This window comes from Artemia sp. Qi Xiang Cuo, chromosome 2 (assembly GCF_049724085.1).
Source record: "Artemia sp. Qi Xiang Cuo chromosome 2, ASM4972408v1, whole genome shotgun sequence".
NCBI lineage: Eukaryota > Metazoa > Arthropoda > Branchiopoda > Anostraca > Artemiidae > Artemia > Artemia sp. Qi Xiang Cuo.
Window position 1 is genome coordinate 16058905 of NC_142795.1, and position 17704 is coordinate 16076608.

At 34.0% G+C, this 17704-nt stretch overlaps 1 protein-coding gene across 1 annotated transcript in view; it reads right to left on the bottom strand.

Annotated features, from left to right (window-relative positions):
* Window positions 1-261: 261 nt before the first annotated feature.
* The window catches only part of LOC148954943 (calcium-activated chloride channel regulator 1-like), an 89444-nt gene continuing 72001 nt past the window's right edge, over window positions 262-17704 (bottom strand). Inside the window, exons 8-13 of the mRNA XM_089099226.1 lie at window positions 15413-15640; window positions 8995-9168; window positions 7001-7106; window positions 6314-6463; window positions 3312-3506; window positions 262-2143 (exon numbers count right to left, since the gene is read on the bottom strand). Of these exons, the coding sequence (XP_088955352.1) occupies window positions 1179-2143; window positions 3312-3506; window positions 6314-6463; window positions 7001-7106; window positions 8995-9168; window positions 15413-15640 (1818 nt within the window). The 3' untranslated portion in view covers window positions 262-1178. The remainder of the gene's footprint in view (window positions 2144-3311; window positions 3507-6313; window positions 6464-7000; window positions 7107-8994; window positions 9169-15412; window positions 15641-17704) is intronic.

The window sequence follows — 17704 nt, forward strand, 5'->3', positions numbered from 1 at the left end:
GTTTAAGTTGTATACTTTAAATGTATTTGTATGCTGTTAATTGTAGTTGTATGCTATTTTGTTGTTTTCTGTATTTTTTTTTTTTGTGGCCATGGCCATGCGGTTTTTTTGTGTGTCAAATATACTATACTATTCCGAGGGTAAATATTCAATGAACCTCCCCCCCCCCCCTACCCCACCAAGGTTGGATGAGGTAATCCTTATAAGTATGGTGTCCTAAAATAATGGACATTTCTAAATGAATATATATAGCATTTTTTATCCCAGAATTTATTCACATAAAAACATACTAAGAAACATTCATTAACAAGTGTGTCTATAAAACAGGTCATATTCACATTTATATATACACGCTAATGTACAACGTTATGAGTATCGAAGGTCAAATAGCAGAAAAATAGGTCAAAGATCAAGCAGTCAATCTTCACAAAGCTATAAGGTTCGTTTTGAAAATTCGAATGTTTGGAATGCCCCAAATATCTGTAAATAATCCCTACAAAAGCCCAATGAAGATAAAAGCCCAATTAAGATATTACTAATAATGAGATTCAGCTAAAACTAATTTTTGGAAATAGTTGAATCCAAACCCGTTTATAATAGTTTCCACAGCTAGATATAAATCTGAGCTTTGTCAGAATACGATAGTAACATTTCAAAATGATTAGGAAGACGAGTCCATTCAAATCGGGAATGCCATGTTTGATTGTCTTTTTTTACTAGTCAAATACATTAAAACTGACAAATTCAAATAATAATAACACTGAGTTGACTGCTGATAGAACTTACACTTATATTTACATTGTTGTATCAAAAAATGATCTTTCACTCAGAATACGAGAGAAAGTTACGGAGGTGCGTCAGTACCAATGTAAATGTCATTTTTGGGCTATTTGTTTTTATCAGTAAAATAAAGAAATGGAAAAAGAAATAATGTAATAATGATACTGTTAGGGTTACTAAGAACATTTCACCTGATACTTAAATGGTTTAATAACCGTTGATATCATAACAAATACTACTGATTGTTCCAATAATCGTTTCCGATCATGATATATATTGAAAAACCGGACTTTTAGCCAATCAAAACAACTGTAATTCCAGAACTTGAGCGGATTCACAACTACAATGCATTTGATCACTGATAATTTTCCATTTTACTGCAAACCAATCACAACCAATCACACTTGTGTAATATTCCGAACTTTACGATCACATGTCAAAGAGGCAAAAGAACCTTGAAAACTTGTATCATAGCTGTTTACACTCGGTTTAGGAAAAGTGGCAGGAGGTATTTTAGACGTTGGAAACTCGCCCGAGCTATCATAAGGGGGTGGCATAATAGGTCCATCAGAAGAAGCAGAATTATAGCTATCAGAAGGGGGGCTAGAGCCACCACCATAGGTGCCATACCTTTCCTCTTGGACAGTGTAGGGTAGTGACACAGTTCCTGAGTAGTACTGATTATAAGGAGCATGTTGATGGTAACCATATGGCACCTCAGAAGAGTAGCTATTTGCTATTGATGGTGCGTAAGAAGGCTGCCGCTTTTCATGCTCTTGGAGGAGCTGACTTGCTGACCAATGAACAGGCTGATTTCCAAGCTGTGAATTGCTCTTATAATCTGGATGTAAAACTTTCTCCTGTTCTTTTAAAGCAGTTTTCTTGATTTCTTCACTCGAATAGACAGAAATACTGTTCAAAGTTCTTTGGCGTATTTCTTCTTCATTTCGTTGCTTCTTAGATTTATTTACAGCACAGCAAGCAGCAAAAATGATCAATATCAGAGCCAGGAGTCCACCGGCTGAAATTCCTGCAATTGCAGCAATAGATAGGTTTGGCACATTATCTGCAATGCTTCTACTTGTCTGAGGAAGTTCTGTAGTAATTACAGTTTCTGTTGTTGGTGGAGAACGGATTACAAATGATACTATATTGGATACCGTTCCCTTATGGCCAAGTGAATCAACAGCTCTGAGAGCAAAATAGTATGGCTTATCATATTTATCAAATCCAAATTTTACTCTCAAAGCCGATCCTCTTGGCTTTGGTGTTAGTGATAAGTCAATTGTTGGCAAATTACTGAAATGAGCTGGTGATAGAAGTTCTGCTGGGTCTTCAGTGTATCGGAACTCAAATTTGTCGGCTGAAATCAAAGGAATAGTATAAAAGAAGGGGATAGCGAAAACAACGATCTAAAACATTGAAAAGATAACACTTCGACAAGTCATTCTTAACACACACAAAAGTGGCTCTATTATTTTCTTCCTAATGTAAAGCAAAAGTCAGAAATGAGATAGCCAAAATAAAGCTAGTATTTTTGCTATTATATTTACGACTTTTCTGAGTAATGCTAGATAACGCTGGTTGTTTGTTTTTTTGTTTTTTTTACCAGTTTCTCATGCTCTTTTGTATTACTAAGTTTTCAGCTGGAACAATAAAACGATTTGAGCTCAATATCAGTTGATTTTGACTGTTCTTTTTTTTCTTTTACTAGTAGTTTTGTTGGGCCTCGCGATAAAAAAATTGATATCAAAGGCTCCAATTTTCAGCTCTTTTTTTATTCGAGAAAAAGAAACGTAGAATTTTGTAACAATCCCAGAAACTGTGACTGTATTGAGAACAAATAAATATCATTTTAACAAAAAGCGTTACATAACACCTTTTGAATTAGTGGAGTATTTTCAATACCAAGATAAGGCCTCAACTTACAAGTTTTTCTGCTGACGTTCAAAAAGTAAATTTCCTCTAAATTCTTTTTTTAGCTGACGGTGAATTCTTATTGCCCTTCATACTCCGTACGGGGCTGTCATTTCGTCAAAAAGTTTAATTTTAGCTTAAAGTAAGATATTTAGAAGCAAGTTTAGCCAACACAAATATTTGTTCGTTGCGCAGGAAAGCCAAAAATTGGAAATTTAGTTGCAAGTCCATTACTTCTATTTTGAATAAGTGAGGTATGGCAACAAATGACTTAAAAACATAATTCCTACCGGGTTTTAGATATTTTTTTTTCCATTTCATGTTTTAAATATATTAGAAAAAGAAACAGTGTTTATTTGATTCGTGCTTCACTACGAATCTCAGATCAAGCTATGTAAGTCGCTTGGAAATTTCTAATAAAATGCACAAAAGAAAAGCAGCTTGGCGAAGCAGATATATTCTAACTCAACTACAAAATAGAGACGGAAATGAGACATCAGTCACATGGCATGGTTACTTCCCCCTTCATCTATAGAAGTGTGTGTTGTAACCAATATTTTCTGCTATTGAGTATTGCTAGAAAAAATATTCAAGCATTAAATGAAAGTACTTACCAATGCCATGATCAAGATCCCCTCCAGGAGCTGTCCATTGCATTTCTACCATACCATCACTGTTGACTACTTCGAGGTCTGTAACTCTGCTTGGTGGATATTCCTTTGTTGCTGGTGCCTGGGCTACTGTAAGCAATCTGGCCGGCAACAGACGTCGAAACGGAGGAATATAGTCTCGCATGTTTGTAGGAATTACTGAAATCAAGAATAGATAAGTACACATGGGAATTTGAAATAAGGAAGAAGGAAAAAAAGAAGGAAATTCGAAGCGGAGGAATATAGTCTCGCATGTTTGTAGGAATTACTGAAGTCAAGAATAGATAAATACACATGGGAATTTGAAATAAGGAAGAAGGAAAAAAAGAAGAAAATTCGAAGCGGAGGAATATAGTGTCTCATGTTTGTAGGAATTACTGAAAATAAGAATGAAATAATGTTGAAGCAAAATTAAAAAAAAGAAAGAAGGAACGAAGAAAATTTGAAACGCTGGGATATGGTGTTCCATGTTTTCAGGAATTACTGAAACTAAGAATGGAGAAATGTAAAAGGGAATTCAAAAGAAGGAAGAAGGAACGAAAGAAAAAAGAAATTCGAAACGGGAGAATATAGTCCAAGGTGTTTGTAGGAATTTCTGAAATTAGGAATGGAGAAAAGTGTAAGGAAATTCAAACGAAAGAAAAAAGAAATTCGAAACGGAAGATTTATGTTCCATGTGTTTGTACGAATTACTGAAATTAAGAACGAGAAATGTAGAAGGAAATTCAAAAGAAGAAAGAAGGAACGAAGGAAAGAAAGAAGTTTGAAACGTAGGATTATAGTCCCATGTGTTTGTAGGAAGTACTGAAATTAAGAATCGTGGAATATGGAAGGAAACTCAGAAAAAGATGAAAAGAAAGAAATTCGAAACAGAGGAAGATAGTTCTAATGTTAGAATTAATAGTTGATATCAACAAATTTCTGTGAGCAACTTCATGGACCTTTGTCAAATTTATACAAACATTAGTTTTCCTTCTTATGTCCTTTATTCTCCCTTCTTTTTCGTCGTTTTTAGGATTTATCTTCAATCGCACTTGTTGATTCAAATATTGTAAGTTCCTGCTTGGCGTTCCAATATTTTTTTTTTTTTTATTTTTTTTTTTTTTAGCAGCACCAAACCAGTCTAATGTCTAAATTTATGAGCCGTTGTAAATATTTCAGATTAAAATTGATAACTTTTAAGTAAATCTGACAAAATTCTCTATATCCGTGTAACCTTTCCCTTTCTCCTAGGACGTAATAAACGCTTGAGATTTTTTTTCGTTTTTCGTTATTTTTAATTGATGTATTGTATTCAGCTATTTTTTTGCCTATCTAGCTTTCTTGTTTTTCCCTCGGATATCGTTGTTTTCTTTGATTTTTGGGGTGTTTTTGTAGCTAAATTTACTTACCTTTTATTTTTCCAAATTTTGAGGGGAATAAATAAATATATGACGGTGTAGATTATAATTTTTAAGAGGGTTATTTGTGAAAAATCGTATCTGGATAGCAAAAAAGCACCCATCAATGAAAATGGATAGCTTATAAGATTGACTAGTGAAAAATTACCTGAGCTTCAACTGAAAAAACAAGCTCTTTCGAAGCAGGCCATACTTCCATTGTCATAATCCACTAGTTTTAATAAGCAGGCATTAGTTGCGGCCACAGTTACGATTTTTCAAGCTTTTTCCATAAAGGCATTGACTTACAAAATAATGAAAACGGTGAAATTTGTTGGTTGTTTTAAATCCACGAGTGAAATGATTCGAATTTGGCGCTAAAAACCACTAGCCTTAATCACATTCCAACTGAACCCTTGGTTTGCTTACCAAGTCTAACCAATTCTTGTCTTCTTAAAAATATCGGTCTGGTATTTTTCCGCAGGTTGCGAATATTGGAAGGAAAGCTAAGCCGACTTTTTAAACCGGCTCGTAAATAACGCTCTTTGTTCTCTGGTATTTTTTAAGTATTTTTTCCCTTTTATAGATACTAAAGAAGCATAAAATATAAGATATGCATTATATTAGGATATGTATATTGGGAGTGATTTTAAAACTAAACATTTATTGTATAGGAAGTCGGTTTGCGTGCCCTACGATGAACATCTTTTGAAAATTAGCAAAATATACAAAATTACCTAAATATATTAGGATTGAATTTATTACTCTAAAACTAAACATTAATTGGATGAGAAGTTGATTTCCTGACCTAAGATAAAATTCTTTTTAAAATTACCCCAAAAATTACCTAAATATATTAGAACTGATTTTACTACTCTAAAACTAAACATTTGTTGTATGGGAAGTTGATCTTTTCAAATTTACCAAAATTTGATGTAGTGCATTCCACCCAATTCTTTTGCCTCTATTCTATTTCTTTTGCCTCTATTCTATTTCTTTTTTATTTGTCGTAAATAACTTCTAAAACATTTTCTAAGACTAAACATAGAAATTAAAGTACAAAATTTGAGCGCCAATCCCATAAGTTTACACATAAAGTAAATCGTTCTAAATTTTACGTTTAAACATCTAGTATTCAAAATTTTAACATATCACTTTTTTAAGTCTACCCGCTACACTCTACCCCCCCCCTCCTTCTCTCTCTTTTATTGTGCTTTTTTTGCAGAAGTCTGATAAGACTTTATTAGTTTTCAACGAAAACTGTGTAGAAATATAAATTTTATCTTGAGATAATAGCAAATAAATAACTAATTTCACAATTTTCGATAAAAGATAAAATCTACCGTCAGACATATTTTGGGGAAATTAACAGAGGTACGAATGAATTTTATTCTCAACAACGTTAGCTCCCGGATAAGTCTTGGCCAATAAGATAACAAAGCTATGACTGTAAAATATTGGAATAATTACTCTTGTTGTTTTTTTGTTCGATTTGTGACATCAGCGAAAGCAGATAATGTCGGTAATTAATGCCTAAAATATGAATTATAATACCTTATAATAAAAGAAAAGAAAAACACTAAGTACCTGAACTCTTTTTCCTCTCAATGATATCTGTGGTAAATGCTTTTCCATCATTGTCATCTACAACAACGGTAAGGCTATAAAATATTTGCCCAGTGACTGGTGGCAAGAAGTATCTGGAATATATTCCGTCTCCGGGCTTAATATCAGGATCTGAAAATAAGGAAGCTATTAGTCTTGTTTTCTAATTAAAAAGGAAGAAAGTTATTCAAGTTACAAAGGTGCTTTATAATGAGGGCAAAAATATTGAGCTTTTTGCAGTCATTCGTTAGAAATGCCCTTTATCTTTTTTTTTGAAAATTGTGTAATTATTTTTTAGAAATTTTGATTGGAATTGAGGGACTCATTTCACATCAGAAACTGTTAAATGTATGCATATTTTTTTGACAAGTATAACCCATTAAAATCCATTCCAGGGGATAAATTCTAAAAGTTATACACCTTTTATATATGTTTTATTTATGTGGATTCTACTTCTATAGATTCTAAAGTAAGCTAAAGTGTAGCTCACATGCAGCTCATTCTCACAGATATTTATACTGAACTCCAATTATGCAGCAGGGAAGAACGAAGAATTTCAGAAATTAAAAATGGAATAGCGAAAGTTATTTATTACTAGACTAAGTGAAAAACATTAAAGAATTATTTGGGACACACAAAAAAAAGAAAAAAAAATGAAATTGAACATACCTCCATTACCACTGTCAAACAATTGAACTTCAACCATTTTGGTGGCGTTATAACGAACTATTACTCGAACTCGGGCTTGTTCCACGGGTATTCCATTGCTTAAAACCTTGAATAAAAAAAGAGCTTAAAATAAATAGAGAGGTTTAAAACTTTCAAAATCAAGCAAGTTTTATGATTGTATCCATCAAAAGCACGTAGGCACACAGCTCGATATGATTATCTGAAAAGAGTTACCCAGGAAAAAGTATTTGAAATGAAGTGCAAAAGCTGGCAATTAAACTGAGGAAAGGACCAGCACTAATACTGGCACTACAATATATATATATATATATATATATATATATATATATATATATATATATATACGTTATCTGAGACTCAAAAAAGGATATCTATCTGTAGGGCCAAAAAATATATCTGAATCTCCAAAAAAAGAAAAAAGAAAAGTTCTTTTGTCTTAAATACATTCTTAGTCTGTTCTGTCTTTGTCGGGTAAACTTCAAAAGGTTAGATTTTCGTTTTTTTTGTTGTTTTTTTTTTGCTGCTTCAATCCATACAAGCCTCCCAAGTCCACCCCGAACATCTTTTTTACTGAATACACGTCTGAGGAATGGGAAAGGGAAACTGCTAGTAAAACACCCTAAACGGTGTCTGGGCTGAGCCCCTCCCTTCTCCACGGCCATATAAGTCTAAGACGACAAAAAATTTAAGTGACACTAGACAACAGCTTTATCAGAGTTTAGTAGCTGGTACTATGTTGGGCATCACCATATCAGCCCAAGACCAGATAAAGAGCTCTTCTTTTTGGCCTTTTAAGAAAAAGGAGAGGGCTAGAAATTCTTCAATGACCCCCATCCTTTGAACGTAAAACTAATTAAATGTCATGCTGTTGGATATTGATGGTATATTTGTAAAGAAAAGGAAAGGAGAGAAAAGTGAATAAAAATATCAGGAATCAGCTAAGATATTAATTTTGAAATTCTTGGGAAGTTTCATTGACAAAGTTTAATTACTTTCTTTAGAATATTAATAAAAATATTTGTCCAAAAAGCGATTGTTTGCACAACATTTCTTTAAAAGAATTGCTGAGAAATCATCAATTTGGTGAGAAAATTCTAGATGGCCTTCGGCCTCAGAGTATAGTTACCCTTTTCTTCGTGTAGCCCTCTTAAAAAAATCAGATAAGTCTGTAAAATTTGGTCTCAAATATAAAACAAATAATTTTACTATTTGAAGAAAAATTGGAATATTCAGTCAAAATTTTGGAACAGCCGTAGCTTTGTGCAATGCTTTTTTTAAGTGTTAAAAACTAGAATACTCGAGATAGATATGGAGGAAGATTTTCATTCAGACGGATTTTAAAATTTTGCATCTCGTCCTTACCCCATACCAGTGGCGGTTCTATGCCTGGACAGAGGGGCAGCTGCCCACCCCATTTTCTTTATTTTTGACATTAAATTTATTTTATTTTATATTTTTAAACTTCTACGGTATACCTAGCCCCATCCCCCCAGATTATGATGTCTAAAACTGCTACTGCCCTGTGCTGTGGGCATCAATGAATATAAAAATACATCATTGTATCTTTTTATTATAATAATATCCTCATGTTCTGTTTCATTGCTGCTCACAACGTTTTTAAATAAATGCAAGTCGAGGTTCTTAACACAAGAGTTTGTGTTATGCTGTCTTTAAGGAAAATTAAAAAATTCCGTTTTGTTTATTCTTGATTTGAATAAAATCTTAAAAGTGCCACAACAACGAAAGCAATTTCCTGATAATCCAATTATTTTCGATTATTTTATGACAAGAGCCTACTCCTGTCTTTTTATATGTCAGGTCAAAAACTCTGTCACTTTTATATGCACTTTTGTTTTCTGTTGAGGCATTTCTGTCGAGGTAAGATACGGAAAAAGTTATAAACACCAGTATATATTTTGGTGTCCAAAATCTACGTACATTGAGGACATGTACCACGATCAAAAGTCACATACCTCTGCGTACAATACAACTGGTTCTCTTGTGGCATTTACTTTTCCATTGCAGGACGTGATCAGTCGGGCTTGAATATGTTTCTGATTTGAATTTCTTAGACGAGAAGTTACCTTGACAAAATGAGATTGGTGACTTTGGGGTTCTCTTTTAAAACTGTACTCCCATAGGCCATTCTGAAAGAAAAAAATTAGTTAAACCAAGAATTCTCGACAGGTAAAATTTTAAAACAACATCTATAAGTAGATTCTGTCTAGGGCTATTATAAAAGATGGCAAGGGCACATTTTACTGAAGAAGAATGACAGATTGCCAAAGATCTAGGGCTATTATAAAAGATGGCTAGGGCACATTTTACTGAAAAAGAATGACCGATTGCCAAAGATCTAGGACTATTACAAAAGACGGCTAGGGCACATTTTACTGAAGAAGAATGATAGATTGCCAAAGATCTAGGGCTATTATAAAATACGTCTAGGGCACATTTTAATTAAGAAGAATGACAGATTGCCAAAGATCTAGGGCTATTATAAAAGACGACTAGGCCACATTTTATTAAAGAAGAATGGCAGATTGCCAAAGATCTAGGACTATTATAAAAGATGGCTAGGGCACTTTTTACTGAAAAAGAATGACAGATTGCCAAAGATCTAGGAGTATTACAAAAGACGGCTAGGGCACATTTTACTGAAGAAGAATGATAGATTGCCAAAGATCTAGGGCTATTATAAAATACGTCTAGGGCACATTTTACTGAAGAAGAATGACAGATTGCCAAAAATTGTGCTTATTAGTTATCGATCTGAGGCCAAACGAAAAGCAGGTCTTCCCCGAATGGGTCGGGTTGAGGTCTTAAAGAAGGATTTAAAGGAAATTTAAATTTCACGGGAGGGGATGGAAAGTGAAGCTTTCAATAAATTGGGGTGGAGGACAATACACAGCTGTGTTGGCCTCAGGTGGCTTGGTGCTGCAGTGAGGTGGTAGCAGTAGCAGCCAAAATAGATAAACACTTTATTTCTTTGAATGTTTACCGACAATTACCGGTATTTAAGAGATCCAGACCCAGGCCGATGTTTCAAGAAATTTGTCCAAGGTTTACAGGAATTTCAATGTGCTTTGTTTGTCATTATCAAGTTTTCACCAAATTTTGAAGCTCTTCAAATTAATTTCATATATAAATGTTCAGACAAGATCATTCTTCTTCGTGTTTGCACTAAATATGCTTTATCACTAAGAATGACAAGCGAAGGGCTTCACTATAAGTTTAAAAATTTTAACTTCAATTCGTTTTAAATTTATCATTTCAATTCATTGGCATTTTTAAATTTCTAGCATTCATTGTGCATTTATTCAGTAAATATACACTCATTTTAAATTGAAGTAAACAAAGTTTTTCTAATGGAAGTAAAAAATGAAGCTGAAACTTACGTTTCGCAAAAATTACTGTTTCGCAGCCTGTGCAGCATTTATCTTTGAAACTAGTGCAATCAAACCGGCTGATTACGCAAAATAAGTACTTTGCCGAAAACACAAGCCAATATGAGATTTCTTGTATAGTAAAAACCTAAAGCGCCTAAGGATCTTTTCTTGCTGTATAAAAAGGAATAATAATAGGGTATTTGTATGTGATTTTAATTCATAAGGCTTGGTACAACTTTTGCAAGTGGAGTCCAATCGGCTCTCTCTTTGGTTCTAAAATGGATACCGAATTACATAATTCTTTTATAGATGAGTCTGAAGTAATAAAGTCGCTTTGGTAATATTATGTCTATAGAAATAACTTCATAATTCTCATCATAATTTGAAATTCTCCGTTTTATACAAGTAAATAACTAGATTTATCAGTTTTATAGTTTAATGAGCCATATCTGATCTTTAGTTTGAACATTACTAAAGGATATTTCTACAATTTATAATTCTATGTTACTAGCGATTGGAATTACGGATGGTGGAACGAAATAGTTGCTTTATGAGTCACCCTACTGTTTTCGTACGCTTTTTAAAGACTATTTGGTTACCAAAAGATCTCTTTCTTGCTTACGTTTTTAAGAAAACTTAAATCAAACAGTTCGTGGTAACGAACTGTAAGTAAGGAGCGACCCGGCTCAAAGGTAACCAAAACTCTAGAAAACGGTATTTTGATACAAATAGATACATCAAAAGAATCAGATTTAAATGCGTATTTCAAATATATAAGTTTCATCAAGTTTAATTTTACCCATCAAAAGTTACGTGCCTGAGAAAATTTGGCTGATTTTCAAAAAAAAGGGGGAAAGACCCCCTAAAAGTTATATAGAACCTTAATGAAAATTACACCATCATATTCCGCGTATCAGAAAACCATACAGTAGATGTTTCAAGCTCCTATCTACAAAAATGTGGAATTTTGCATTTTTTGCCAGACGTAAGATCACGGGTGCGTGTTTATTTGTTTTGTTTTTTTTTCCCAGTGGTGATCGTATAGACCCAGTGGTCCTAGAATATCGTGGGAGGGCTCATTGGAATGGAAATTAAAAGTTTTAGTGCCCTTTTTAAGTAACCAATGACCAAAAAAATAGAGGACAACTAGGCCCCCTCCCAGGCTCATTTTTTTCCCAAAGTCACCTGATCAAAATTTTGAGATAGCCATTTTGTTCAACATGTTCGAAAATATTATAAGCATGTCTTTTAGGTGACTTAATCCCCCGAAGTCCCCGGGGGAGGGCTGAAAGTTATGAACTTTACCCAATGTTAACATATAGTATTGGTTATTGGGAAGTATACAGACATTTTCAGGGGAGATTTTTCCTGGTAGGGGGGGGGGGTCGGGGGTTATGTGGGAGGATCTTTCCACGAAGGAAGTTTTCATGGAGGAAGGGACATTGCTATGAAGGGGACGCCGGACTTCCCAGCATTTATTTAAAAAAAGATCAGAAATTAAATATAAAAAACAAGTTTTTCAACTGTAACAGCCGCAACATCAAAACTTTAAACGAACAGAAAATACTACATATATGATTGGGTTCACCCCCTAGTCAATACCTCGCTCTTTAAGCCAAAGATTTTTTAGTACTTTCATAAGAGCTATTTATTCTAATTAACGGTCTTTGTGATTAAGCGGTCATTTTTAAAGAATTGGAACAAAATTCAAACTTTAGCTTAAAGAGCAAGGTATTGACTAGGGGGCGAACCCCCTAATATACGTATTAAAAATATATGAATATAGAAGTTCGTTGCGTAAGTTAATTCGTAAGTTACGTATATTTATTACTAATAAAAACGTTCGTAAATAAAATTAAACAAGTTTCGAGAAAGCCATTTAACCAATTTTAATTATTCATGTACGGTGAGCCAAGATCAAAACCTGCATTTATTGAAAAACGTTCAAAACTTAAATAAATAAAACAAGTTTTTTTTAACTGAAAGTAAGGAGCGACATTAAAACTTAAAACGAACAGAAATTATTCCATATATGAAAGGGGCTGTCCCCTCCTCAACGCCTAGCTCTTTACGCTAAAGTTTGACTTTCCCACAACTCTATTTTTTTTTAACAATAAAAAACTTTAGCGTAAAGAGCGAGGCGTTGAGGAGGGGACAGCCCCTTTCATATATGGAATAATTTCTGTTCGTTTTAAGTTTTAATGTCGCTCCTTACTTTCAGTTAAAAAAACTTTTTTTTTTTATTTAATTTTATACTAAAGGCGATCGAATGTTTGAAGATTGATGGTTGATGAAAGCTGCAGGGAGCCTTGCAGATTAATCTGCTATTTTCTACAGGCTCCGTAGTGACTTTTGGGCTCCTAAGACAACGTTTTGACTTTTTATGCGTGGGTTTAGTGTTTTCAGTAAAGTCCTAGTTTTGCATAATCATGCAAACATAAGAAAATATTACCAGTCGGTTTATCTGTGCTAGTTTTAAAGATATATACTGTTCAGACTGCGAAGTAACGATTTTCCTCGTTTTAAATTTCAAATTCGCTCTTTACTTTCTTCAGAAAACCTTAAGAAGGACAGCGAACAGTGGTTATACAACCCAGGCAGAAATGAATTTTCCTCAGTTTTCAAGAGGGGGACTATAAAGCAGCAGAAGGCACTTTACTATGGCGTGATAAATATCGCTCTGCCATTAGTGCTACCCGCGCAGAAATGTGATTTTCCTTGTGGTTCAAGGTGGGCTGTAAGTCATCAGTTTCTGGTTTTCTGAAAAGCCAATTTAAATTATGCACACTTTTCGATTTGACGCCATTTTTAGGGGTTTCGTACTGTTTTTTAAGTTCTCAAAAATGTCTTCTCATAATTCCAAATTCTTTTCGGGTGACTCTAAATAAAAACTAGTGCTTCCAAAGTAGTCTTACATGGGAAATGTTTTTCTTAAAACTGTTTCTTTAGAAAAATTATTTTTAAATTTAGTCTACTATGGGCCAAGATTCGCTCTTTACCAGGCTACAGCTATTGCTACATCCATGATTATTTTAATTTGTCATATTAAATGGTCATTTTCTTCGTTTTGAATTAAATAACACGTGCATTTCAGACGTAAAAGATTCGAAATTTGTTACCAATAGATATTTTCCAAGGGACACCTTAATATGAAAACATAGGGGAGGAGGGCAACGCATGTTTTACCCGAAATTTTTTAATTTCCGCAGACTAACCCTTTTCTAAAAGTTTCTGCAAATATTTGAAAACCAGAAAAGGTCATTTCCACTCTTATCGCCCTCTAATTGCATTCTAGTTTTCTGAAATTTGTCAAAAACTGATACTGCTTGTGAGGGGGTACCGGCTTTTACAAACCGCGTACACAATGTGGCGCAAACCAAGACTGGCCGGACGGTGCCAAGCGTTATAGGGAATGGGCCAAGCGTCGCAGAACTGTGCAGCAGACGTGGCGCTCTGACATGTACTCCAGGAGGTGGAAAGTGGACGACCCCTCGCTCTCTAGACAGTGTGTTTTAACTGAAAATCTTGACGTAAGGTCGCAGTTGGGTCGAAATATTGGGCAGTTTTCAAAAAGGGAAGAATCATTAGAAGAAAGATTCTAACAAATTAAAGAAAGAAAAACAACTTTTAAATAATGCACAATGGAAAAAAATGCTAAAAATATGCCAAGAAGAAAAACATTGAGCTTAGTCATAATTATCAAAAACTGGCCCAATTCTGATGCCTAATGGCTCCATATTTTTAATGGAAAGTTTTAAACAGGATGGCAATTTGGTAGCAGTCAAGTTGGAAAGCAGTCAATTCTGTTTAGAAAAACAGAATGAATCAATGTTTAGAAAAAAGGAAATACAAGTAAAATCAAATAAATTAACACATATAAAGAAAATAACGATAATATAGAAGACTAGTTTTACTTTTATCTCCAGTGCCAATTCTTGAAATTAATAAAATAATAGAATACTTTGCTGAATTTGTCTTTGATTGTCCCCTATAGAAAAATCCATCCTATTCCTCTCTTATCTGTTTTTTAACTTATTTATATTGTCGTTGATTGTATTTATTTTTTCTCTTATTGTCTGTTAAAAAGAAGAAATTAACAAAAACAGATGGAAAGGTAAATAAGGAATTAAAGATCGAGTTTCACTTCACGTTGCTAAAAGAACAGTTCACACACAGAGCATAATAATAATTCACACTTACTTACGTTTAGTCTACCCTCTTAAAAAAAATTCGACCCATCCCTCTTTTACCTCCTCTTTATTCTTCCTATCACTCTGATGAAAAGACAATCTACTGAAGATAGATTAAAGGTATATATATATATTATGGAAATTCAGACCTACAACTTCAACTGATAAAAAAAATGAATCAGGTCCCTCATTGCTTCAACTTTAGAAAACCTCTTTTAGAGTTTTCTTTATCCATTGCACTGGCAAAAAATGCAGATTTTATACATTTAGATTCCAATGTGGATTTGGAATCATTTCCTCATTATGTCAGCCCCCCCCCCCCCCAATTAAGGCTGCAGTCAATCTGAAGGGATTAGTAGATGAAATACTTTCCATCAGGAATCCAACTTTATAGCTTCAACTAACATTAAAGCAACATTCTCCAAAACAGGAAGAGCCTACTGATTTGTGGATGATACTCGAATTGCAAATTGGCACTTGAATCAGGTGGCATTTGAGTCACAACGAATTATTTTTTTTTGTCTTGAGTCCGTTAATTCAAATAGATTGAATTCATGCCGTCGATTTTATGTTTATTTTTTATTACCATTTTGCTTCGTTTTTCTCTACAAAAAATAGTAGGATTGAAAGGTAAAGAGATATTTAAAACAAAATCCAACTTACAGTTTCAACTAGCACCAGTTGGATGAAATACAAGGAGTCGTGGACAGGGGGAACGCCCTATTTTTTTATTTTTTTTTACAGAAATAAAAACAAGAAACGAAGAATGATAGACTAATGGCTAAATAAACAAATATTGAATGATCACTTACAGCTTCAACTGATACAAGTGGGGTGAAATATAAGGCTGCAAGAGAATCTTCTGATTTGCCTTCGTGTGTCACCTTTTCTGGCGATGTAAGCCATAGCTGTTTGACATGTGGATTGTCTCGACTATAAAAATAGAGCGCAAAAAGAGTATCCCTCCCAAGGGACGGATCAAGGTAGAAGGTGCCGTTTGCAGTTGATTGGGTCGAATCCTGATACTCGGCTTCATGTATCTAAAATACGAAGAATATCTATAGAAAAATATATAAAATGGAAGGTGAGACCCAGGGCTCTGCCTCGGGCCCTCAAACTATTCAATTTCAAAAACAGTAAAAGCAGTGCTCCAATTTCTTTTCCGAGTTAGGAAATCACTTTCAATACTCAAAATGGAATCAAACATAAATGTATCGTTTCCTTTTTTCGGCGCAATCACCTCACTGTAAAACATCTGAGTTCAACATAACGAGCTTTACTCCAAGAGAATGAAAATAATGCTTTCTGATCGCAAATAAATGATTTGAACAATTTTATTTTCATAAGCTTTGATTTCTAAGATTTACATGTGTTTAGATTCTTTTTCGGTATTTTGTGCCACAATTCAGGCACTCTTTTCTATCCAGTACCTGAAAAATTCTTTGTATCCTATATCCTCATAATCTGTTCATTTTGTGCATCATAATTTTGACCTAGATTATAGAAGTGTTCAGATTAGGGCAGGGACACTGAGTTCTTGTGCAGTTCCACTATGACGAAATTCAATAACAGCCATCATTACATCAACAAGCCCGATCATCACGGGCAGATGGGACATGGGTCTAACTCTCTTCGATTCCATAACGTCTACATAACTAGCAGTTTCAACGGTCGTTAAGTATTTTTGAAGTGAATAATTGATTTTAAGAGATGAAGTCACGTTTTAAAGCGTCAAGTACACTTGCACTTATCGACAGAAAGATGCACTGACATCCCCCTTATAGTTAATGTGCAGCTTTGCAATTATATGAATAAATGAAAATTCCCTTTTTGATATACTCATATATTTATTTCATAATATATTTACTTCGAATATCCTAATTTCAGCCTAGATTACAAGAATGTTCATACTAGAACAGAAACACTGGGCTTTTCCCAGTTGGTTTATGATGAAAACCATGAGCAGTCATAAGTGTATTACCAAGTCCGATCGACATTGACTATTTGAATTACGCTTATTCCATGGCTATTAACCGTAGTTCTACCCTAGAATGGATAAATGAGAGACTATATGTCAACAAGTGAAATGACATCATTTTAATACAACTCTGAAAAAGGCTTATGCCAGCTTTGCCTCTCATTCAGACTCTCTGTCTTGGCTTTTTCTCCAATTATAAAAAAACAAGTTTTTTCAACTGAAATTAAGAAGCAACATTAAAACTTAAACGAGCAGAAATTGTTACGCATATGAGGGGGTTCGCCCCCTAGTCAATACCTCGCTCTTTACGCTAAAGTTCGAATTCTGTTCCAATTCTTTAAGAATGACCCTTGAATCACAAAGGCCGTTTAATTAGAACGATAGCTCTTATGAAAGTACTAAAAAAAAATTTTAGCGTAAAGATCGAGTTATAGAATAGGGGGCGAACCCCCTCATGTACGTAATAATATTTGTTCGTTTTAAGATTCAATGTTACTCCTTACTTTCAGTTGAAAAAACTTTTTTTTTTTAATTTAATTTCTGATCGTTTTTTAAATAATGCTGGGAAATCCAGCACCCCCTTCACAGACATATCCCTTCCCCCAAGGAAACATCCTCCATGGAAAGATCCTCCTTTTTCGAAAATAAGGCACATATTTTCAGCCTCGTAACTTTTGTTAGGTTACACTAAATTTGAAGAAACTTATATATTTGCAATCAGCATAAAAATACGATTCTTTTGATGTATCTACTGGTATAAAAATTCAGTTTTTTAGAGTTTCGGCTACTATTGAACCAGGTCGCTCCTTACTTACAGTTCGTTACCACAAACTGTTTGATCAGCCATGGCCCTTCACTTTATAGGTTTTTCTTACGGAAGTAAAGAGTGATTTTTTTTTTATCCCTGGAGAATATCCAGTTTTGGGGTCGGTTTTCTGTTTTCAGTTTTCTGTTTGTTTTTTTGTTTTTTTTTGCAATCTGATTTCTCTGAACAATATATCAAAATATTGTTTTTCCATGTTTTCAAGTGATCATTAATGTAAATAAATCGTAGAATCTGCAATAGGCTACATCCAAAAAGAGTTTGTAAATCATCATTAAAAAACCTTCTGTCACGAGTAAGTAA